General features: G+C 36.6%; 1 protein-coding gene across 2 annotated transcripts in view; it reads left to right on the top strand.

The window, feature by feature from the left end:
• Window positions 1–1,602: 1,602 nt before the first annotated feature.
• Window positions 1,603–26,324, top strand: part of ncoa5 (nuclear receptor coactivator 5) — a 32,686-nt gene continuing 7,964 nt past the window's right edge. The window contains exons 1-3 of one of the 2 annotated variants that reach the window (XM_039735851.1): window positions 1,603–1,770; window positions 24,988–25,084; window positions 25,791–25,854. In XM_039735851.1, coding sequence (XP_039591785.1) covers window positions 25,054–25,084; window positions 25,791–25,854 — 95 coding nt within the window. In that variant the 5' untranslated portion in view covers window positions 1,603–1,770; window positions 24,988–25,053. The remainder of the gene's footprint in view (window positions 1,771–24,987; window positions 25,085–25,790; window positions 25,855–26,324) is intronic. The other variant, XM_039735852.1, reaches the window with a different exon arrangement.

Here is a 26,324-nt window from a genome sequence, read left to right as displayed (position 1 = left end):
CGCCCCATCCATAATCCAACCCGCTATATCCTAACTACAGGGTCACGGGGGTCTGCTTGAGCCAATCCCAGCCAACACAGGGCGCAAGGCAGGAAACAAACCCCGAGCAGGGCGCACACACACCTCAAGCACAATTTAGAATCGCCAATGCACCTAACCTGCATGTCTTTGGACTGTGGGAGGAAACTGGAGTACCCGGAGAAAACCCAGGCAGACACGGGGAGAACATGCAAACTCCTCGCAGGGAGGACCCGGGAAGCGAACCTGGGCCCTAACTGCGAGGTAGCAACGCTAACCACTGCGCCACCCTGCCGCCCGATTTAATTCACATTCTGTAATTCTGGAAACATAATTTGTTCCTACTTTTTCATGTCAGCTTTTTCCAAAATCTGACACACTGAATTAGTTTGATTGAAAAGGGATTAATCTATCAATATAAATATTCCAAATTGTAGTATTTGTAAGTTTCAGGCCAGTGAAGTATTGCCCGTCCACGAAAATCTTAGGAAGTCAGGGAGTAGGAGTTAAAGCATTTTGGAACTCATTATACCATATCGGTATCGGTAATGAATTACTTTCATGACTTTTCCGAACTGTTTATGATAATTGATGTGATAAATTTCAGGCAGAAATATTCATATAACAAAATTTCCTCTCTGATCTAGAAAGTGCATCGCATACTATATCCTCTTTTCCAACAAATTCTTACTAAGCAGAAATTTATTTCTAATCTTCACGTATTGGCACTTCATAATGAGGAGTTGTGAGGTCTGAAGTTATGTTTGTAGATTATTTTCCAATATAGTATGGCTTGTTAAGTTAGTGAATATTTAATACGCAGTCATTTTAAATCATTCACATTTTTGAAGGAAATATATACCGCCTATATTAAAAAAGAAACTGATTTGGAAAATTCTGAATTAGCGTATTCCGCTATAATTCGATGTAAAAAACACTGATTTGGAAAATTCTGAGTTAGCGTAAACTGCTATAATGCGATGTGTTTATAAGAAACATAATGATTTATTAATGATGTAGAAGTACATAATAAACAAGAAGATTGCATCAAATATTAAAATATCCATCCATTCATTCATGTGCTTCCATTTAAATGTACTCGTATTAAGTCTAAAAATTCTCGCATTTTAATAACAATTTGTCATTTTTACTCTCCGATACAGGTCCATAGAGTGCTAGATCCCTGCGCGAAGAATCAAAAAAGTCAAGAAAAAATTATGAATTTGTAATCACTGACCCTGCAATGTAAAACGATACCCCCACGCTCTTAAATCTGAAATTTGTCATTGTTAGCCTTCTGGGAGTAGTTATTAGAGAGCTAGGACAAACATAAAAGAATCAAATGTAGAAGACTCAGGAGCGCTGGAGGGATAAACATAGGTGATTTCAAAGGATTCATAAGTAATTCTTGTACATATGATACCACAGATTATTTTTCATTCTTTAAAAATCTATTCGCCAGATTATCCAGAGAGTAGTACCATTAAAACAGGGAGACTCTAATTTCGTCATTTCCTTATTTGGCACGCCCTTTCTGACACGTGATCAAGAACTGTCGCCTGGCAACAGAAGCAACGTAAAGTGCTTCTAGCGGCCGTAAAATATCAGTTGCCATTTGCTGCGCGGAGGTGCTTAGTTGAAGTGGTTTATTTTGTTATATAGTCATTTTCTGTTTTAGTTTTTGAGTCCATATTCATCGGTTATTTTTGTCCGTGTATCTTAAGGAGAAGGGGCAACAGATTGGACGTACGGGTAAGAAAGAAGTCATCGAATTTAATTTTATGTATATATAGCTATATAAGCCGGGCGTAAAATAGCAGTTTTTAGTGAAATATGTCTGAAATGAAAAATGTAAACCGATGTGTTCGTGATTTTACAGTGCATGATGAAAACAAATGCATTGATTCTTCACAATGTACGGTGTTACGCGCATTATGCGTTTTAAGTATCTGATTTAACTTCTACGACGGTAATATTACACAATAAAGTTGTGCAGGTTGGACCAATTTCCAATATGTGTTGCATTTTCTTTTTTTCCTTCTTCAAATGATTTATTGTGTGGGGTTGTGTTAGAAAATGGTTATTTTGTTGTCAAAATGTCCGTTTCGATTCAGCCGAGACTATTGTCTGCACAAGCCACAAAATGGCGCCAGCCGCGCGTTTGAAGAGCAGGTGGACACTGCAGACGAGGCATGGACTGTCTTTAAGCAAGTGTCTTGATGTTTCACTTTATCCCGTCAGACTCCTTCGCCGTTTTTATGCCCGGTTTGATTTGGGCTGACCTGACTTTTGATTGAAAACCCTTTAAAAGGCAAAATGCGTATTTCAATTGAAAGGGCGTTGTGTAAAATGTCGTCTTGCCTTCAACGCGATATGCGCATGTGTGAACCCTAGACATGGCGCTCTTACGCCGGATACACACTATTATCGTAAATCGCGTTATTTGGATTTTTTTCTCCACTTACAGGCTTTCGTAATTATCCGTTCTAAATATTTCAAGAAATTGCTGCAGAAGGTACATAGTTACTAGACTGGCGTGAAGGTGTGTCGTGATTACATTCTGAATGAATCCAGTTGTACACGGTCTTTTTCGGTGTTGTGTATGGCGCCTTGCATTTTTAGAAATGAAATCTTTCTTTGCTTCATGGAAATATCGCTTTACCCTTTTCTCCATATTCATTTTTGCAGGAGCGACTAAATTCATAACATTAAAAAAAAATCATAAGGTGGTTTCATTTATCATTTTTGTCCGATTTTTTCATGCTTTAAAAACTGCTTAATTTCTCTATTTATTTTTTATATATATATATATATTATACACAATACAGCACGTCTCATGTGGTAAAAGAGAGATCCTCGCGGTCAGAGGCTCGACTAGTCTCCTATACGCCGACGGAGTTCCCAGCTGACCCGACGAACTCTTACGGTTGCTTTCCTCCTTGACTAAAGTTCGTCTCACTGGATCTCTGTGGGCGTGACCTTTTAAACTTAAAGGAAGCATAAGTCGTCCTAATAGGAACCTGGTTGTCTTTTCTTGTGTAAGGTCTTTTTATTGTTCCCGTCTGATAGTGCGTAATATCGATTGTTGAAACTGAAGTTTACACGTTCGTTCTTTGTGCCTTCCTCGGTATGCGAGGGTTGTAATATTAATTAATGCCTTTATATTGAGTGACAATTGGTGTGTGCATAAGTGGGTTTTACCAGGCTTTATTCCTTCTTTGCATCATGCCATTCCTGTGTCTCTGTGGTAACGAAAAGAAACAAACGATGTCTTCCAGTTGACCCTATCATCCTGTAACCTCCACAATCAGGTCATTTTGTACGGATCATTAAATCGTGTTTTGTAATTTTAAGAAAGTTTCCTGTATTTCGCATAACGTTTTTGCACATTTAGGCTGATTTTTTTTTTTTAAGTTTATATTACGGTTTTTATGGCTTATGCAATGAATACCTTTCAGTTGTTTCACAGTAACTTGAAATGTTCTATAAACAAACAAGCATCGTTGACCAACTATACCAGTAAGGGACAATATACATTATTTTCATTTTTAAATGAAATAAGTCGACCTAAAGGTATTCAATGTGTTTTATGTGAGTGGTTAAAAAAAAAAGTCCAAGAACAGATTGTTAAAGTCGTGAACAGCTTGCCCATTTTAGGCTTAGGGGATGGTTTTGATATCATTTCAAGCTAATAAACGTCAAATTTTTACATAGTTTTTTTTTTTTTTTTAACAAGCATAGTACTTGAAGCAAGTAAATTAGAAATACAAAGAAGCATTGCGTGCATTCACATGCACACACAAAGTCAGGATGAGGTGAGTTACCTGGATAAGGTGGATGCCAGGTTTCTTCAAAACCTACCCCGCGCAAGTATTCAGGTTTGGAGTGCTTCTTTAGCAAAACACTCCAAAATCATTAAACTACAGAACAGAGTTAAATGTTAATATCAGCCGCTGTGAATGCAAAAAGCTTAAAGCTTGTTACATTTTCATGTGTTTTATAAATACTTTATTTCTTTATGTGCTGTAAAGTAATTAACAATCCTTTTACATTCTAAACCCATGTCCACAAAGATTTTTGGTATGAATACTGGCTGCTGCATTACCGGATAATGCTGTACTAATATATCCAGCTATCTGCTATAGATTAAAACTATAGTGACCTGTTATTTATAGATTTCTGTTACTGAATTGCATGCAACATACCCTTTTCAGCTCAAGTATGCCATAGAGCCTTGCAAAGGACCCATATGTAAGTGCTGTTGGGATAATATGCAGGTGGATTCACTTCAGTAAAATAAACATTACATTACACTACACATTACTTTAAAGCAGAGTCTAGCAATGCATATCTTCTAGTAATTGCCCATAACGCTGCTCTAGAAATAGTACTGCACATTAAGGTTTGAAACATTGAGCTCTTTCTAAAATGTGGCGTATACTTCATTTTTTGTGCTTTTAAGTTTTGAACTTGTGAGTCCTCATTTTACTGAGGTTAGGCTTAACCTGAGCTTTTCCCAGCTGCATTTCAGCGTGTGTGGTTCTACTCTTTCTCCCCAGATTTTTTTAAATTTTCAATTTAAACACATTAGGTGCAGGTTTTCATTCTAACCAATTTCTCAATTAGTGACCAGTTTTTGCTGCTAATTAAATTGCCTTTGTGCTTATTGGAATTGAAGACTCTGACACCTCAATTGTGTGTGTGTGTGTGTGTGTGTGTGTGTGGCTCTACCATTCACCCAACTGATTCTTGCTTTACCTTTGATAAATTTCATAGAACTAAGTGCTTGGTTATCTTTGTATCACTACAGTCTCTGTATAAATCTATTTTGCTGTAAAAATCTCTTTCTTTTTAAAACGCTGAAATTAGTCAAATATAAACACTCACTTTTCAATTAGGAGGGAAATTCTAATGTAAATATGCTTTTTTGAAAAAATGTTTTATACTGTAAAGCTAAATTGGCTTGTCTGTATTACGAACCAAACTCTGCACCCTTCATTGCTTTTATGGCATAATAATTCTAACCTGAAACCCCCCATGATTCCCCTCTCCTTAATTTTCCCAGATTTTTTTTGTAGTTTGGTTTTTACCAAATTTAAGGTATTGTGTTTGTTAATGGAAATAAAGAATATAGCAGCCATTAGCATCCTTGTTAATTGTCACTTTGTGCACATTCGATAGAAAAAAAAAAAGTGTCCATCAGTAATAAGGAGTCAATGTTGTAAATGCAATTTATGAATAGATAAGTGTATTTAATGTAACTGTTTAATTTCCAACATATTGTCTACATTCAACACAATAAGTTCTTACATTTTATTGTCCTTAATCATTGCAGCATGTTTTAACTTGGAGCTGTACTCTTTTGATTTGTCCATCTCTGACCGCATCCCCATTGAAGTAATTATTTGATTGTGGGCACATGGTTTTTAGCTGAGTGACTCATTTGTGAGGATTAGGGCTGCCACTAGCAATTAATTTATTATTGATTTAATGCAACAACTAATTCATCAAGGTAATTCAAGTAGGCATGTGAATATTTGCACTTTAATTTTTATTGAGTAATCTATGTATTAAAGCAAAAGACAAGTCCTAGATCGTTTTGTTACACAAAGGTGATATGTGTTACTGGCATATTTATAATTTTACTTGAAGGCTCAATGTATTTTTGTCTTAATTTAAACACATTTTTTAATTACTTATTTACTTAAAATTATTTGAGCAAGATCATATTCACTCCTAGGGATGACTGACTGATGACAGTTTTATTCATACCAGTACGATTTATCAATACAGATAGTTTGATACTTTTTTCAGTACTAATCTCCATAATGTGGTGAGATGATGTCAATGTAGTAATGTCTTGAAGGTGGTGACTGGGCTTTAAGGGATGCCTGTCGCCCCCCCCCCTTTCAAATAATAAACATGACCTTGTTATACTCTACACTCTCTCAATGAACTCTCCCTTGCTATGTCGCGCTTCGACTTTCGCAGCTTCACTCTTATCGCGGATATTAAATGTAAGCATATCTAAATATATATCACAGATTTTTTGCTGGTTCGCGGATTTCTAGCGATGGACTGCTGCTTGACTGACACTGTCTGAACACATGTTAAAACCGATGCTCACTTTGTGCGTCTTGAATGAATAACTACTGACTGACTTTTTTATAATTGATTTTGTCTTGATGATTAATTTATGACTTAATTCACGTGACTCAATGCGTACTCCAGTGGATGCTACTGCTATGCAAGTGTTTTACTGTTTATATCTGTGTGCGTACTATATGCATACTTATGTGGAAGATTCTACCAGGTGGCAGTGCGAGATATCAAAACAGTGAGAAAATGTTCAACTTCACTGTGTTGTGTATTGCCTAAAACATCCATTATATTCCAAGTACACCTTGCCACAATATCTCTGAAAAGGATGTTTAATTACATCCATCAATCCAGGGATGTGCCAGCATCAAACACAAGACTGAAACAATCCCTGGACTCTGCAACAGCTCATCGCAAGGTGAACACAAATGTACACTAGCATCCTTTGAGCATTGCCAAATTCTCAAACCTTCATGTCTTTAGAAGGAAACCGGAGCACACTGTGGAAATTCACCAGAAAATATGCACACTCCGGGCATGCCGTCCCTTCGTGTAATTAAGTGTTCATTATTTTAATAAACGACTTGTGTGTAAAATGTAACATACATGCATCATGTCATCATGAAAGTAATATCAAGTTTAAATCTAAGAATTCTAAATTTGCAAAGAGCTGGAATATCGTAAATTAAATGTGTTCTGTGTGGCAATTGCAGCCTGCTGCTGCTGTCGGTTCAGTAGGAGGCCCCAGAAGCATGTAGCGATTTAACTGGGTCAGTTGTAAGTTGATGTTTGCGACGGTCTAATCTAATTATAAAATAACTGCGAGGTTAAAGTGGAAGAAAATAGAACTTTTCACTGTGTCCTTAATTTTGGTTTTTTTCTGTCTGCCACGAATACACTGCCGTACATTCTGATGCTGTTGTAAAAGTGCAAAAAAAAAAGTGAAGATGGTATGTGAGAATTTAAAAATGTATCATGTCATTACGTTGGGGGAATATCCGACACTTGAATGTAAAAGCACCACAAATGCATTTGTATGTCGGCATTTTGCTTCACTATATTGAACCATTCATCAAACATCAAAGCACGCATTTCAATCCTGTAGGATTCGCAAAGCAGCTTTCTGTCACATGCAGATGGAACGCAACATTAGTTTCTGTTTACTAACTTTTTGCTGGTATTGCAACTCGCGCATGCATCACGTTAATTTCTGAGGATGCTTCAAATAAACAAGTGGCAAGCCATGATGCGTGTGTGTTTTGAGCAATGGGCTAAGGGCTGGTTTATACTTGTCTGTCATGATGACTGGAGGTCACATAACGTATACATGCAGTGTCATCATCATAAGGGGATGGGTGGGAATTTTAAAATGCCACCAATGTTAGATTTAATTAAGCTTATTGATGGTTTTTGTACTGACCAGTCTGGAATCGGTAACAGTTTTAATACTGGTTTTTGATACCCATCCCTATTCACACCAAGAATCTAGTGGGGTGTTTTTTTTTTTTTTTTTGTTTGTTTGTTTGTTTTTTTTATTCCATTAATATTGCATAAATGCTTATTTATAGATATAACTATAGCTTAGTTTTTTTTATTTTATTATTAATTTTTTTTTTACACTAAATAGAGGGTTAGATCAGCTACATTTATATTTGGTACTAGCAACATACCCAAGCTTCGCAGTGGAGAAGTAGTGTGTTAAAGAAATTATGAAAAATAAAAGGAAACATTTTAAAAATAACGTAACATGATTGTCAATGTAATTGTTTTGTGACTATTATGAGTGTTGCTGTCATCAAGGATTTGATTATCGTTTCTTTGAATCAGGTTCGTATTTGGAGGATGTGTTGTGTTCAAGTTCCATTCCGTTTTGTAAAGATAACCGGTTTCATTCATCGAAGTGTTCACTACCCAAATCGGCACTTGAATCTAAGATGTTTAACGGGCATTCCTGGTATTAAGTTGTTTATTTGCCTGCGAATATTTAGCGTCAGCATGTCTATAAACTTAAGTTTAAATTAAGCTTTACACCTTGCTTTCCTATTGATATGTCTACAAAGGCTTGTTCAGCTTCAGTTGTTCCTTTCTTATTGCATCAATAAACAGCTCATATTCCTCTTTATCTGAGACATCACACGCTGCATGCACGGGTTTACCTTTCCCAGTCCTGCAAACTTTAGCAAAGTGGTTCAGTTTACCACATTTTCACACTGTCTTCCTTTAGCTGGACATTGACTTTTTCCACCGTGTGCTTTGTTTCCGCAGTAGCTGCACTTATGAATATGCTTGTATGCGTCACTCGCTTCATATTCTTTTGCTGCCTTCTCAATTGTGTAATGCGTTTTTGTTCCACGGCTTTATTTATTGTTAGCTCAGACCTGGCACTTAAAAGTTTCTGTCGCACTTTCACTGAGTTTGTGCCAAACACTATTCTATCCCTGACCGTCTCATCTTTGTTTGCATAAGCACAGTCGTTCACCAGCAATTTTAACTCTGTTACAAAGTGATCAAAAGTCTCGTTTATATCCTGCATCTTCTCATTAAACTTGTATCTTGCGAATATCGTATTCGTCTTAGGCATGACAAACGCCTCAGAACGGTCATAATAAGTTTTCAGTACCTTGGCTTCCTCCTGGGTGAGAGTCCATGTGTTAAAAATGTCTCTTCCTTTTCCCCCAGTCCACAGGAGCAGGTAGCTGCATTTCTCATTTTCTTTGTCGTTTAGCGGGCCAGAAAACATCAGCTCCACGTGCTGTCTAAACTTTTTCCATTCTCCCGGCAGGTTAAGAGAATCCCAGTTAATTCGTGGCGAGGGAACTCCATGTCTTGTTTTCACAAATTGTAAAAAATGAAATGATAGCGAGACTTTCTTTTAAAGTATGCAGGGGAACTTTATTACAGCTCTTACATTCACGGTATCTGTGCTCTAAATTAACTTCCATAATAGTAACCTTGAGGTCCCTTTTTCTGGTGCCTTCCTGATGATATAGATGCCTAAACCAGGGGTCCTCAAACTTGGTCCTGGGGGCCCACTGTGGCTGCAGGTTTTTGTTCCAACCAGATTTCCTAATCAGCGACAGCATTTGATAGCACTGATCTCATTTAATTAGCTGGTAGTATTTTTTTCTACATTTCAAAAAAGCACAGCATCATGATTTTTACACTTATAGGAAATTAAAAAATTTTTGTTTTTACTATGGATTTAAATGCTTAACTCTCTTTTATTACATTTCACCCTTTCTCTGTGCAGTTTGCTCCCTTCATTGAATCTTAATGTCAATTAAAAACAAGCAGAGCAGAAACCCAAGCAAACACTCAATTGTGAAAGGCTGCAACTACTTTAGCGTCAGCCCCACAAAGTAGTAAATAACAGATTAATTAAACAATTGGAACACCTAGAAAAGTAGAATGACAAGATAAAAATACTGTTAAAAATAAAAAAATACATATAACTGCTTAGTACATTTTAACACTTTTTTTGTTTTAACAAACTTAGTTTTCTAATTTGTATATTGTTCCCAAAATAGGGAATCTGGGAAACAGTTCACTTAATTAGCCCAGGAGTCCAATTTAAAACGGAGGCTGGTTGGAACAAACACCTGCAGCCACAGTGGGCCCTCGGGACCGAGTTTGAGAACCTCTGGCCTAAACCATACCTGATAATACATTTTAATGACATATAAATATTACAGTGATCACCTTGATAGACATCTCACCACCCAAATCGCTACTCGTGAATCTAAGATTTAACAGGCATTCCCGGTGTTAACTTTTTGATTTGCCTGTGAATATTTAGCGGCAGTGTGTCTATTGGATTGCTGCTGATGGACGGCCTTATATGGGCAGGCACTCAATTACGTGGGAGGCGTGGGTATGGGGACGCAATATAGGCAGGCAGCCAACTACATGGGAGGCTTGGTGATGGGGGACGCAACTCCACCTCACACGGCGACCGATCTGCAGGCCATGGCCGTATATATGTACATAAGTAGGATTCAGTTATGACCGTTGCACATAGAATTTCGAAATGAAACCTGCTTAACTTGTGTAAGTAAGCTGTAAGGAATGAGCCTGCCAAATTTCAGCCTTCTACCTACACGGGAAGCTGGAGAATTAGAATGAGTCAATCAGTCAGTGAGGGCTTTGCCTTTTATTAGTATAGATAAAGCAGATTCATAATGTTTGTAAAATATACATGACACTAACTGAAAGTATATTAAAGGGTGCACACCTTTCTCTTTAAGGGAACAGACAAAGCTAAAACCAAAGTAACTATATGTTTTTGGAGCCATCATGTAATACATGTTTTGTAATATTTTGTTTGGAACTTCCAGTTCTGCTACAGTTTTGTGCTTCATTCTGAAAGGCCACAGCATACTTTATTATTCCTCTTGTTTAAATGTGTTCATAACAATAAACATTTTTTAGCCAGTTTTAATTGCAACTTCAGTGTGTGAACAAACTTTTTTTTTTTTTTAGTCTGTCAGTCATTTTCCAACCCGCTATATCCTAACACACAGTCCTAGCCAGCACAAGGCAAGAACAATCCCCCAGGTAGTGCGCCAGCCCACCGCATCCATTTTTTGAGTTTCCTAGTGAAATGCTCTTTTGGGGGAGACTTTTTGACATTTGGAGGAACATTTCTCAACAGAATGTGGTGCAACTGCTCTCTGGCCTGTTCAAATTGTACAGCATAACATAGGATGATGGGGTGGAAATTTGGGGAACAGGGATGATTAGAGAATTGAGTGAATAGTTAGATGAATATTTTGTGACAAGACAGTCCTCACTAGAGTCAGTGTCTCCTTTCATATATGTAGCACATTGCTATCTCAGCAGCCTTTAAGAAAAATCATTGTAGTCTTCCATTAATCCGCAACTGCCACGGAACGTGAGGGATCCTGGTTTGAGGCACAGTTCATATGCACTGTAGAGAATGTCACCCCAGTTCATCCAAATCACTGGGATATTTTGCCCCATGAGCTTTGCGATCGATTGTGTTTCTTAGGGCACTGTATTGGGATAAATTATTGTAATCCTCTTGACACTTCCTCCTTTAGCCTTCCACCATTAGTCCCATACACTGTAGTTGTCCCACACATTTTGCCTGATGATCATGTGCTAGGTGGTCCTGCACATTTTGATATTTGTGTATGTAAAAAAAGACAAGTTTGATAGGATTTTTGAAAAAATTGTTTGTAAAAGATTAATTCCCACATTGTTGCATGGTAAAAAATAAAACTTTAATATTTAATGATACATTTTTGAAATATCCATATTCCACAATTCTCCATGTTTGTCTGTTTTTATGAATGGGATCTTGGTAATCCTTAAACATTTGAAGGAAGTAAAACTGGTAAACTCCCATGATAAAGGCTGAGATGTGTTGTGCTCAGTTCAGGTTGCCTGTGAAATGCATGTAAATGCGCGCTTCTAACAGAAGTAAGCTGAATACCTCAGTTAAGGTAGAAACCAGGGGCCTCATGCATAATGCCATGCGTAGTGTTTACACTAAAACATGGGCTATGGACAAAAGTCTAAATGTGTGTACGCACAAAAAAATTCAGATTTTAGAAAACCTTGCATAAGCCAACTTCCACACACTTCCGCTACATAAATCCCGGTCTGTGTGAAATGTGACACTCATGCACACGCCTGTCACCCCTCCCAGACTCTTCCCATAATTACGACTCTTTGAATATGCGAGTCAATATAAATATTCCTTTAATTTCAGTGTTCTGTGAAATGATTATCAGCGAATGCCAAGTGGATGCAAGGAAAAAACATTTTGTTGGTTTAAGCAGTTGTAGAAACAACAAAAGGAAGTAGATCGAACATTGAAGTTCAGAAAGTCATAGTGCCCGAAATAACAATAATAAAAAAAAAAAAAAAAAGTCGGATATCAAAGTCACCGGGAAAAAGCGAGTTTAAGGCCACTGTCTGAGTGTCATATGGAAGCATATAAGGGTGCAGAGAAAAGAAAAAAATATGGAAACAGTAGGGGTAAAAAAAAGCTTGAAATGTCAACTTTAATCTCGTAATTTCCACTTTTATTACTTAGTTTATTTTTTCATTAAAGTAGAACATCATAAACTTAATCTTTAAATCTTTTACTAGTTTCTCAAATTCCATCGTAATTAAAGTAGCACGTTAGCAGTTAACGTATTCTGTGTGTTCTTCAGTGTGCTCTGTGTGTGAATCAGTACTTGCTGCTTAAACGAGCTTTCTCTTACACCGACAGGACACAGAATACATTGCATTCATGATATTACAGCTCTCTGAACAATTTTTAAATACTAAGATGTATACTTGATATCATGATATCAATGAACTAAAGCATGTATTAAACATAAGGCCACAGTGGCAATTGTTCCTGCCTCACGCAAGATGCTTTCTGCGTGACCCTCAATGAAAAAACTTATTGCAGCAGTACTCTCTCTTTCAAACATAATAACCCCCAATTCCTGTCCTTCCTTTTCTTTTGCCAAGTAACCATTCGCCACACAATCAGGTCTTTCTTAAATGTCAAGCCATCTGTAAGCTTAGAACGCGGATTCTTCAAAACTTTTAAGGAACACTGAAATAACTTTGGAATAATTAAAACATGTACTACATCTATCCATCCAGGGTCTCCCCAGTCCCAGCAAGCATACATTGAGAGGCAGGAACAATCCCTGAACAGGGTGCGCCAGCTTGTCGCTACCGCTGTCCACCGTACTTGCCTGCATAATGTGTGTGTGTGTGTGTGTATATGTATATGTGGTATGTATGTATATAATACAAACACATGTATACTTCAATGCATTTCATCTGAAAAAATATCAAGAGCTCCAAGAAGATTGTGTCTGGAAATCTAAGTTGACTTATAATCCAGTAGTCCTCATCTATAAATACGCGCTCTCTTCTATTGAATTGAATTCTTTTATTCTTATTGTATGGTACAATAAGAATCAATATGCAGATTCTGCATAAATTTGTTTTCATATAAAATTGTAAAATAGCAACAACAATAATAATCCTTCTGTATAAAAGCGGTCGGGATTGTCTTTCTGTCCCGTGAGTGCTACGCAGGCATGGAGTTTCACACACACCCCGTCCATTTTGTGATGCAGGATGGGATTTGTAGTTTTCGTTTTTCCAGGTGAAAGATTTTCTACTCCGGACTGTGTGATTATCTTATCTTCTTCTGCTTTCTTACTATATAAAAGCGGTCGGGATTGTCCTTCCATAGCGGTATTCCGCTTATCACAGACTTACTACTTGCAGCTTGCGGTACGAAGCGACATGATGTGAGCAGAGTTCTGGTGCTCCCATCGTTCCCTTGCTTTTGTGTGCAATGCGCTGGAGAAATAGACAAAATTATGTCTCTGGAAATAATTAATGTTGATGGAGTACAAATGCCTCACCACGTAGTAAATATCAGGGAGGTTCAAAAGGGCGACCTCAATATAGAAAAAAAGTTTAAATTTCATCACAAAAATAACAGAAACTACGAGTGTTAAAGTAATACCGCTCAAATGCAATATAACCAAATTAATGAGTTTGTATAAAATTATCAAATTGATCTACATATTGAATTGCCTTAAGAAGTGGTCAACTTAAAAGTCGGTCGCCTTAAAATGCGGGTCAGCCTAGTTATACAATAAACAATGAAGAATGTACACTATGAAAGCAAGTGGCTCAGGTTGTGCAATATTTCAACTGTAATGCAAGTTTACAGTGAGGTAATTGCACCTATAAGTACAAACTATTTTACTGGGAGCAATTGATGGATTGATTGTGTTTATATCTCGTGGGATGAAACTTTCTGAACTGCGAGGTTCGTGCAGGAAAGGCTGTGAAGCGTTCAAACAGACTCAGTGCATGGCTGAGGCAGTGTGTACCTGAAGCTGTACCCTGATAATTCTGGGTCCTGACACAATCTGCGGTAGAGCTTTCTGATCAGCTGCTGTATAGCTGTGATTCCACACTCCGATACAATGGGTTAAAATAGTCATTGGTGCACTGAGAGACACTGCTAAATCAGCGATGGTCTTTGGGATAGTTTGGCCATTCCGTGCACCCATTATATGGTTACAGGCTGATTACAATCCGATACCTTAAACTAAAAAAACGATATGAGTTTAATATCGGTGTATTTGATAAAGCTGCATCAGGGATATGAATCTAAAATTAAAAGGAAGCCACCCAGGATCAGTAGCACTGCTTTGACGCTGGGTGCCGCCAGTTTGCAAAACTGAGAGAAGAATTTGCGTACGCTATCGTTTGACCTGTCGTGAGAGTGTGTGCGGCTTTACGGCAAGTTTAGTTTTTATATATCGCAATGTGAGCATGGAAACGGGCGTACGCAACATTTTTGTATGTAAGCACTGTTTATACATGAGGTCCCGGGAGTTTTAAAATTCCACTTTTACATGGGTAAGTAATCCTGTGGAGTTTATCAAAATGCTTTTAACTTCGTTAAACTGCACAAAAAAAAAAAGTTAAACATCATTGTTAGCCAACATGAATCTGAAAATAAGCATTATGTCTGTGCATTTTCTTTTGTTTAGTAAATCTGTTTAGTCTGACGCTTTATAGGTTTCTGTTACTGGATTTCAATCAGTGCACTCTTCTGTTTGGCAATGTGATTGCACCTCGCCAACAGACGCAGTATGTGTGCTTCTTGCCTTACACCCAATACTGCTGGAATAATAATGCAAGTATTTTTACTTTTAAGTATTGAGGTAGGTTTCTTGCTACTTTACTTTACTTTTTTTTTTTTTTTATATATATATATATAAATGTAACGCATTACTTTCAACATGTTAAGCTACTGCACTCGAGTGTGCTGCTGTTTTTAGCACTGTATGTTCAGCTCATCAATATTTTAGATTTATCTGAAATAATGAGACAGAGTTTCAGCCAAGAAAAGCAAAAATACATTCGCCCAAACATTTTGCCTCTGGAAATTTAAATTTTATGGGTAGAAGTGCTTCTACCTATGGCTGCTGTGAAAGTGTTTGCCAAGAAAATGCATGTGCAGGCTATACAATCCCTAACAGTAGCACAGTTAATGTTTTTTCATGGCCACATAATAGGATTATTTGCAGAGAAGTCTTATCTTTGTTAACCAGGTTTCTCGGAGGCCAGTAGCCTTGTTTTTCTAATTGGAATAAGGGTTTGCATATCATTTTAGCAACCCGGTTTCTGTAAATGTGTAGGGACTGTACAATTTAAAGTTGCTTACCTGTCCACTGCATTTGTTCCAGTCTAACTTCCACTTCTGAGGCAAAGTCGTCTTGATTTTGCTGACATTAGCTGTAACTTAATTTTACCGATCACCAGTTTCATGTTGCTGGATCATCTGATTCTGCTAACGATTCAGATTTTCTTTTTCTTTATCCCTTTAAAAAATCTTTTTACACTAAGCTCCTGTATAACCAGACTCCTTGAAGCCTTAGGTCCTATATTAAAGACTTAACTTTGGTATTTTTATATTTAATCTATAGACCACGGTATTAAATGTTAATAACAAAATAAAATTCTGTAGGCTTATTGTTTATTGACCACAATAACAATAAAATAACAAAATTCTTTAAAAACATACTTTATAATAAAATTTACACCAAAATGCTTCTTCAAGCTGTCATTTTTTAATTTGTTTCTATAATGTACTTGCCTGAAACAGAGCTTAATTTAGAAATGTTTGCACCATTTCTGTAACAGAAAATATATTCTTGTGCAATGAATTGATATTCGGATTTTAAAATTGCTTGAACTTAACTACATATGCTGTTGTAGGTTTTAATCGTTAATTGCACTACAGAAATTTTTATAGTCAATACTGCATTTCTTGTATTCCTACAGATGTTTTCTTCAGTGTCTCAACTAGCTAGTTCTTGGTGGTGTTATAAATATGGATTACCATTTCTAGTCTCTTATCAATGTATACTGTACTATGCACAAACAAACTCTGTACAAATCATTAAGCGGCTGCAAATGTATCAAATGTTCCTGAGTTGTTTATCAAGAAGACACAAGGCTAACATATTTAATAGATTTATAAGTAAGAAACATTTTTCATATTATTTACTAACCAGCAATTTTGAAATTCTTAATGTTTTCCAATTAAAAATGTCAGTTTCTGCACTTAAGACAAGTTCGCTGTCCAAACTCGTATAGTGTCCTTTTTAATTAATGGACAAATTAGAAAGGTGTGAATTAAAGTAGCTTTTCTTTTAGATTGTCTAATTACACAGGACATCTTTTTTTAGATTCTCATTTTTCAATTTATTACTCCACTTTTAAACAAAGGCTTTTGCTTTCTGGTGAAACAGTCCTTGACTTGCTGCATTTTGTTTATACTACAGGAGGTTTGCTGCAGAAAAAAGATATGTTGCCTCAACTATCATAACACTTTTTCTGAGTATGCCAAACCTGCTGTTCTAGACTAATGCGACACACTAAATTGGCCCATGTGTGTATGTTTTAGGTGAGTGTTGCATAATTTGTGGCTTTGTGACTCTACATTACCTAGTAAAGTTCACTGGTGATTAGGGCTGAGTGTTATGAAAAAAATTAAACTGATAAAATATTTTAAATATACTGTTAACAAAATTAACGTAAATCACTTCCAACAATTGAGTAAAAACAGCGAGTAGGTTGTAATTTTTCAAGCAGAAAAATAAGAAATGCAAAAGATGTATATACTGTCAATGAGAAGATGTTTAAATCTTTCAGTGGAGACTTCTGTACTATGTTGTTACATTGACCAAAACCGACTATTAAATAGGTTCCTGTTGCTGGATTTCGTGGACCACACTATTCTGATTGGATTGAGCTCTGAACGTGTGTGCTTCTTTCTGTGCTTGATACAGTGATCACTGCCTTCCTACAACCCTAAACTGGGCGCATTAAATTTTCCCCTCCGCACGTGCAGGATTTTTGACTGGTGGGAGTAAACTTCTGCGTAATGGATTTCCCCACTCCCATGCTGGTATTTTTTTCCTTCAATACAGTAAGTATTGCATTATTTTACTCTTTACATTGAAATGTAATATGACTGCCTAATGCACATACTTCCCCAACACTGCTAAGGACAGTAGTGGCCACGGATTTGATATTTTTGAGCTAACTTGACCAGAGCTGTGTGTTTATCATCTAACTTCTACCACTGTAATGGACCAAGTCAATGTCCACTTGGTGCTCAGGTCTGTATCACTCAACGTCTGATTTCGTGGAATACAGTCATGGCTGAAATTATCGGCACCCCTGGAATTTTCCCAGAAAATTGTTGCAATTACAAATTGTTTGGTATACACATTTATTTCCTTTGTGGATTGGAAAAACACAAAAAAACAGAAAAAAAGGCAAATCTGACATTTCACACAATACTCAAATTGGGCTGGACAAAATTATTGGCACCCTCAACTTAATATTTGGTTGTATGCCCTTTGGACAAAATAACTGAAATCGAGTGATTCCTATAACCATCAACAAGCTTGTTACACCTCTCAGCTGCAATTTCTGACCTCTCCTTTTGCAAAAGGTCTCTTAGATTTGAAGGGCGCCTTCCCCCAACAGCAATTTTGAGATCTCTCCATAAGTGTTAAATTGAATTTAGATCCAGACTCATTGCTGGCCACTTCAAAATTCTCCAGCGCTTTGTCTTCAGCCATTTCTGGGTGCTTTTAGAGGTATGTTTGGGGTCATCCCCAAAACATCTTAGAACCTCCATCATGTTTGACTGTAGGTACTGTGTTCTTCGTAGGCCTCATTCTGTTTTCCGTATACAGTAGAATGATGAGCTTTACCAAAGAGCTCTACCTTCTTCTCATCTGTTCCCAAGACGTTCGCCCAGGAGGATTTTGGCTTCCTCATGTACATTTTGGCAAACTCCAGTCTGGTTTTTTATGTTTCTGTGTCAGCAGTGGGGTCCTCCTGGCTCTCCTGCCATAGCGTTTTGTTCAGATGTTGACGGGTAGTTCGAGCTGACACTGTTACACCCTGAGTCTGCAGAACAGCTTGAACAGGTTGATTGGGGGTGTTTATCCATCATTCGGACTATCCTTCATTGCAGTCTTTTATCAATTGTTGCGCACAGTGGACAAAGGAACATGAAAATCTCTGGAGATGAACCTGTAGCCTTGAGATTGTTGTTTTTCCACAATTTCTGTTCTCAAGTCCTCCGACAATTCTCTGCTGCTCTTTCTGTTCTCCATGCTTAGTGTTTCACACTCAGACACACAACAGAGAGGTTGAGTCAACTTTTCTCTATTTTAAACTGACTTCAGGTGTCATTGCTATATTGCCAGCACCTGTTTCTTGCCACAGGTGAGTTCAAACGAGCATCATACGCTTGAAATAAAACGATTTTACCCACAATTTTGAAAAGGTGCCAATTTTGGCCGGCCCATTTTTGGAGTTCTGTGTGACATGTCAGATTTGGCTTTTTTTCTGTTTTTTGTGTTGTTCCAATGCACATAAAAGAAATAAACGTGTATACCAAAACATTTGTAAATGCAACAGTTTTCTGGGAGAAATGGTGCATTTTCTGGGAAAATTCCAGTGGTGCCGATAATTTCGGCCATGACTGTATGAGTGAGGATTTCGTGCCTCATCTTTGGAGTGTGATTGTAGTTCTTGCATTCACATTTTCTTTTTGGGATAGTTCGTTTGGTGATCATTGAGGATCAATATAAAGAAACAATAGGAAACGATGAAACACTGTCGCCAGTGCTGTTAATAGACTTGGATTCACCTACAGGTCCTTCATTAACACTGTGTGAAACACAGTCAAATTTACCCACTTTAATACATTTAGACATCGTGTTTAAAAATTTAATTGCAGAAATTTAATCATTCAACAAATGTGATTAATGAATTATCAGCAGCCCTGCAGTTTTTTTGAATTTGAACAGCTGATCTTTCATATTCAAGCCTTATTCCACACAACCAGTTTAATGTGCTCAATTTTACAAGCTCATTCGTAAGAGAAGCAAAGCTCATCAAGTTCTTTTTGTTACAATATTAACACCCTTTCCCTGGTGTGAGGAACAAAACAGCACTAACGGTTTGCTGTGCAGAAATTAAACCTTATTTCTACCGACCTAAACACTTAATGAAATAAATTAATCAGTAACTATTAATAGCTCTATCATTATAGTAATCGAAGACACTTGTCACGTTGGTCTTTATTCTTTCTTTTTAATTTAAATGACTTGGAGGTTTGGGATAAGAACCATAGAATGTAGCTGATATTACTGAGGTATTGTGGATTTCTTACATTATATGGATACAGAAAATAACAATGTAGCGGATTGTAAAATGACCTACTTTTTACCTGGAATGACCCGCGTATGTCCAGACTGTCTGCCTGTTTTGTTTTGTGTTGTTTTGTTTTTTTTTATTGCAAAGGTCAAACATTTGCTGCAGCATTGGTCACACTGCCTTACTGTATGTTTATACAAAAAAGCTTGGCACTATGCTACATATATCTAAATTGCCATAAGCCCTGTTACTAGGCGAGTCTGATTTGGGGTGTTGGGGCGTGTTTTTTATTTTTTTTAAGATCTAAACTATACTGACCGTGAAAACCTAGGATTCTACTTGCTTTCAATCCTAAAATGTGCTGGGTACAAAAAGACCTGTATCATAGGTAAATCTATTGAATGTAGGTTGTTTCATTCAATAAACTACATTTTTGAGTTTTTTGGTTTCACAAAAATGTTGTTTTTTTTAAATCCATTTTAGCACTTCGGGAAAAAAAAAACGTTCTTTGCTTTTAAAATTCCTTATTACATGGAATCTTCAGAAATGGCATATTTTGTTACACCAATAAAGGACAAATGGAGGTAAAGAAACCATTAAGCCTCTGACGCAGTACTCGGCTTTTTCAGCAATTTTCTGTTATAGCCTTTACTTATATAATCCTAGCAAGGCTGTGGCACTCATGGATGATTTTGTAACCCCAAGTCATGTGGTCTGATATCCTCGGCTACCATGTCATACCAATGTGCAGCTTGCTCTGGAAAAATTAAACGGATGGCTTTTTTTAATAATCTCCTTAAATTTAGTTGTAATTGGATAGTAACTGCAGTTTCTGAATCTTCTTCCCTTGGATTTGTCTCCAACTGTACAACTCTGAATCGGAAGGGGTGAAAGATTACTCTTGTTTCATCCAGATCTTACACTGTCAAAGTATTGCAGAATCACCAATTTTTGGTAGGTGGACACAGTAATTTTATCATTGGCCTAGTTGTAAATAAATGCTTATTGGATAAGTTGAGTTTAGCTGCAGTCCTTGAGCTTAATTTTTTTATATATATATATAAATAATCGCACGTGCTTGCTCCAAAGTTCACCAAAGCCTTTCCTCAGACGAGCAGGGGGTGCTACCTTTGTAGTGTCGACAACCGTGTGTGATGGTCATGACAAAAGCTGCAATGGCTTTGCTAAACTGCAGTGTTAAAGGGGCAGTATGGAGCACACTAACAGCTCCACGGAAGTTCAAAAGTGCTTCATAGTGCTCAGATAAAAGGTGTGTAGTTATGCCCATTTGAAAGACTACAGTCATGCTGAATTTTAAGCACTGTTAACTGAAAAAGTAGTTTCAGCTTTACTTTTTTGTATGTTACATGCATCATATGTGATACTGACCACCTTTTTCCTTTTGGACACAAGTCCAAAACGAAGGTGTTATGTTAAGATGTTAATATTTGTTGAACATTAATAATTATTCAGATTTTTTTTTTTTTTTGGTGGTGTTAAGCACGTTTTGGACAGTGCTGATTAAATGTTCATGCTGCACAGGTTCTCTCCAAGAAGTATGTCTATTCAGAATACTGTATAAAAATTTCAGAACCGTGTAAATGAACAAGCAATAACTAAATGACTGCATTATATCAGGCATTCAGATAATAGTTAGATTTAGACAGGTATCCTTTTAAGTTGTGTTTATTGCAAATATTGGGGGTAGGGATGTTTTTTTCTTTTGCAATCGAGCACAAACCTTGGAAGCTAGGAAGCTTCTCTTTGATTTGAGAAAGCATGGAAGTTCCTAAAAACTAAGCACGGTTTCCAAAAATCTAACCAAGGGAGCATTTGGTTAAACTTCGAATGCCTCGTCCAGATGAAATTAGATGAACAAGCTCCTTGTTAATTCACAAATGGCACTTTAGTTTCTTTTAATGCTTAGTTTTTTTTTTTTTTTTTTTATAAAAAAAAGCATGTGCTGCAGATCACTGTTGGTGTCGTTTTATAAAACCACCAACCATTTCCCACTGGTTGATTATTGCAAAGTCAAAGGGAAACCAGTATGTATAGTTCTTAAATTTTGCTTTTTATCTTCTATTTTGTATAAATATTCTTTACTGAAATAATTAAACGGTTAATCTTTCCTTTTTTTTCTGAAAGAAAAACATTTTTCCAAGTACATTGGCTATTGCTTAATATCTTGACCTCCAAAGATGTTACCAATATAATATGCAAGCATTCATCCAGAGCAATAACTGGACATCAGCAGGTGCAAATATAACAAAGAATACGTTTACAAACACAGTATGGTTAGCAGTAGCCTTGTTAATGTGTTTGGATGGCCATTCTTTTACAGAAATGGAATAGTGTCCCACAGGTGTAGTAGTTGCAGAGGAAAGTATCCACACTACAAATGCCAATGACCTCATGTAATCTAGAGATATTTTTGTCAAATTTGTGATCCCACAATTTTTTTTTTATTTAATGGGAGTGCTGTGGATGTGTGCATTTTTGGTTAGTCTCTTTCATGCTGACACAAATCTGAGAAGTATTCCTGTGTATGGAGAGAGAGAGAAAGTTAGTGTAATATTTTGTGCATCTGTACCTCGAGGAACGGGATGATATGCTACAGAGACGCTAAAAGTTCAGTTGCTTTGATAAGTTCACACCGTTTTAACTTGAATGTGGTTGAGGAGCAGGCTTATGTTACTTAACGTATAGCAGTAATTTAAATTAGAGGACCAGATACTGTTACGAATGCACAGGTGCTCCTGTTGAAAAAGGAAATCTGCACTTTCTCCTTAAAAAGAAATAGTCTTGTCAACTTAAGAGCCAAACTAGGTTTTGGAAGTGTTAACCCTGTTTGCGTTGTACCTCTTTGGTAAAGCATCTGAACATTTTATTGTATTCAGTTTATACATTGTAATTAATCTCCTTAGTTTTAACCCAAATTGTCTATTGGTATCGGTATTCTATGTAAAAACCCTGAGTGTCTCTCTGGTTCAGTTGTTAGGCTTAACCCTTTACATTGAGTCTTATGTGACGCTCGGGCCAGTATTCTATAACCTTCTATATGCCACTGTATGGTACCTCATCAGTTATTCATTCATTTTATTCTTTCAAAAAGGCAAAATGATTGTGACTATTTGGAAAGACCAAGAAAGACGTTAGCCACTGTTTAAAATACAGCACCTGTCAGTGTTTGTGCCAGGAGAAATATGAAAGTATCTAAGCCCTGTGTTCTGGTAAGCTTCATTAACATAATGGACATGTCCATTGTGTGGATCAGGCACTGACTGATATTCTACCCTGTCATACCCAAAGAAAAAATATAATTGAAGTAGACAAAGAAACACGCTTCTACTGTCTCTATTTCGACGTTGGGCTGTATCCTGGTGATTGTTTCAAAACCCATCGCATGAAGGACGTGCCAAATTTGTGCAAGTACAGCCGTGGACACAAGATAGACCTTTAACTGTATTTATGTTGACATTTTAGTATTTACATGTATGTGTTGCACACACATTTTTACCTTGTTGAAATAAACAAATGTTTTTGGCTCATTTTTTTCCCAGGATAAACAAGGAGGTTAAGCCAAACCTTTTATTTTGTTTTAGCTTTTTTATAGTTTTACAATGGATACATTTTGTGTATGTGCACATGTCTATTTTCAGGGTAAATGAGGCCATGAGCAAAAGGGATACACCAATTCAGAATGTTACATGTTCTAGGGGTAGTAACACATGTGGTGGTGTGTGTTGTGTTTTTTTTTTTTTTTGGTTTTTTTTTCTTCCCTCTCCCCAGTTTAAGAAGCCCAAGACTGTAAAAACTGGGGCAAATCATTGGGCTTATAAAAATTATAAAGGAATAACACATATTGCCTTGTGATGTTCTGTAGACATTGCGTGTGATGGCCACGTGATGGGTGTTAAGTACTGACGATTTGAATTTTTAAGTCTATCATTCATATGCTAGGCATCAGATTATTTTTTTAAACCCTTGTATACTATCTTTAAATTAAACATGATGTTAAGTCTACATGCCAACTGTTTAGAATAGTATATAAGACCAATATACTAGTTAACATTTACTAAAAAAATGTTGCATAATTGTCTAAGCAACTAAATAAATCTCCTTAAAGCTCTTGTTGTCTGCTTTCTATTTATTGTTTCCTCCATTACTCCAGGCAGATTCTAATGTTAAATATAAACATTTTAAAATTCTATCAAGTCATGGTTTAAAAAAAAAAAAAATCGGATTTGGTCTTTTCATTGCTTACTGCAGCAGTTTTTCCCCTGATAAAAAAACGTTTAAAGTAGATTTCAAGGGCATAAACAACTTGTTGCTATGAAGCATTTGCAGACTAAGGGTCCTGTCGGAAAACTGTTAGTTCATATATTCTGCCATTTGTTATGTAGATTTTTCAGTCTTTAGCCTTGTTTGCAATGCTTAATTGCTCTGTTGTGTGTTCCTTGAGTATTGACCTTTAGCCGTGTAAAATTTTTTCATAAAATTGCAATGGTGTACAAAATACTTTCCTATTGAAAAGGTATGTATCGAATATCCCTTTTTCACTGGCCGTCTAGGGTTCTTGGTTTCAAAATTTCTGTATAGTCTTGCGATCTTTTAAAAAGTTTGGGTTAAGAAATTCTTTCTTTTGGTTTAATTTGTAGCGTTAGGAAGATCAATCCTGACAGGCATGCTTGCTTAGACTAAATACACTCTCTAACTAAAATTGTTTTTCCTGCTTTTTTTGAGGCTTTCCCTCATAATTAATCTTCTATCTGCAACCTTTCCAATTTTAAAAGTGGTTACAGCCAAGGTTTATAAAATGGGTTCCTGAGTGGTAGAAAGAAGTGTATAACCTTTTAGAACTAGTCTAACTAGTTTACAATTCAATTTCATTTCTACAGTTTTTAGTATAGAATCTGCACAGTTTTGAGCTTGTGTAGTTAAACTGCATAAAGAATCAGACACTTGCATAAAAAGATACTGAACTAGAATTTTAATTTGCTGCTTTGAAAATTTCATCAATTTCTTTCCATCCCTGAAACATTTTCCTATTCCAACAGTCCGTTGTCTCGTCTGCAGTGATCTATCTTCCCAACTAAACATCCAAGATCTTTGGGCCTCCCTTAAAATTTAGTACCTTTGTCATGTCCAGGATGTATGGCCATAAGTTGTTTTTAAAGTCTTAAGCATAAAGCAGATACATTTGTCTTTGATTGTAATGGGCGAATTTAGTTAAGTGTTGAATTGCTCAAACAGGTGTTTGTATGTTTGAAAGATTCCTTTAGCTTGCCTGTTTGACCAAAATATGCAAGAAAGTACATTTGTAAACTGAATTTTCAGACATAGAGCAACACATAAATAATTACGAGCTTTTAAAACGACATCACCCTGGTGGTGTCATGTTCACAAATCTTGCTGTTCTCTGTTTGTTTGTGGTAAATGTTGAGCGAGAGCAAGATGCTTTTGCTGTAATCACTGAATGCATGAATCATTAAAACGAAATCCCCCAAAAAACTTCTCTGCTGCTTTTAAGCCATGTGCAGTTGTGTTTTTTGAGAAACTTCCCTTCTCTGTACCAATTTGATTATGTAGAAGAAATCTCTGCCCTTATTCTGGTTACAGCAAGGCTGGCCACAGATGCTGTCTGACTACTCCAACCTGCTGTGTCAAAACTAACAGCAACCAACCATGGAAAACTGGGCTTCTCCTGCTGGCACAGGTACGGTGTGGTATGGCTCAAAACTACCTTTTTCCCCTCCACCCCATAACCCTTATGTTGAACTTCTCCCTTAAAATATGTCTTTAGGTATTTGTTCCGTATCAGTGCATTATTTGAACATAGAAGACACTTAATCACCTACCTGTGGTTATAACAGAAGTACTTAATTTTTCATTTTTTTGTGTATGATTTGATTTTTTTTTGTTACTGAATGTTTAAATTCTGAAGTGAAGATCAAAAAAAAAAAAAAATGCCTGAATTATTTGAAAAAAAGTATTGCTGCAATACATAGGTCATCTCTAAACGTGATTTACATTGGAAGCAGAAATAGTTTTTGTGATATTTGCCACAGAACTCGAGATGCATTGTAATCAGTAGGCGAGCCAGTGGAAAAGGGATTTAACATTAACTTTTTTTAATATTGCTCAACTTCAACTGACATCTCGTGCTCAGATGTGTTTTTTTTTGTGTTCTCCCTCCTCCATACCCTCAAAGAGGGAAATCCATTCTTTTGAGTTAGTTTATTTTGTGATGTGAACAGTTTATCAATGTTTATCCACACTTTGGGAAAAAATAGAATTTCTCCAATTATTTATTTTTAATAAAATACTTTTCAGCTGTTTTTGTCTGGTCCTTTCCAGCTTGGTTTACTAATTTTTAACAGTTGTTATTGGTATGTTGAATGTGTGGATTGGTTTATTTTCAGATATTAATATGGCAGTGGAGCGAAGACAACATAAAGCTCAGTCCCGACAGAGTCCTCCACGAAGGTAATGTAACGTCAAGCGCTGCATTTAATCTGGGAGTGGAGAGGAGTCAAAAAAAACAAAAACAAACCAAAAACCTTGTCTTTCTGGTAAACGCGCATTTTGTGATTTACGAAGCATTTTCAAACATTTGTTAAAAGTGCTTTAATTAAGGGGTGGGGCAAAGACGCCGAATATGCGCAATTACTCTGGTGTGGTATACAGCCACATTTGTTCAAACAGTAGGCGTGACCATGTGTTCAACTGAGAAGCCTATGTGGAACACTCGTCTGTTAAATGCGTTATTACCTTTTCTCGTTGCATAAAAAAAAAATCAATAAAAGGCTTATTGCTGCTTATGAATCCATGTGTTCAACTTTAAAGAAGCACTTCACAATGTTAAGTTTTCAGTAATTATGCGTTTAGATGGACGGTCACAGAAAAAAGTGAAGCCTAACCTCGTGTACGGTCAGTTCATAAAATATGGCTACCTA

Source organism: Polypterus senegalus, chromosome 14, assembly GCF_016835505.1.
Source record: "Polypterus senegalus isolate Bchr_013 chromosome 14, ASM1683550v1, whole genome shotgun sequence".
NCBI classification, from domain to species: Eukaryota; Metazoa; Chordata; class Cladistia; order Polypteriformes; family Polypteridae; genus Polypterus; species Polypterus senegalus.
The sequence above is the reverse complement of the archived record's forward strand: the minus strand, read 5'-3'. Positions and strand labels throughout refer to the sequence as shown.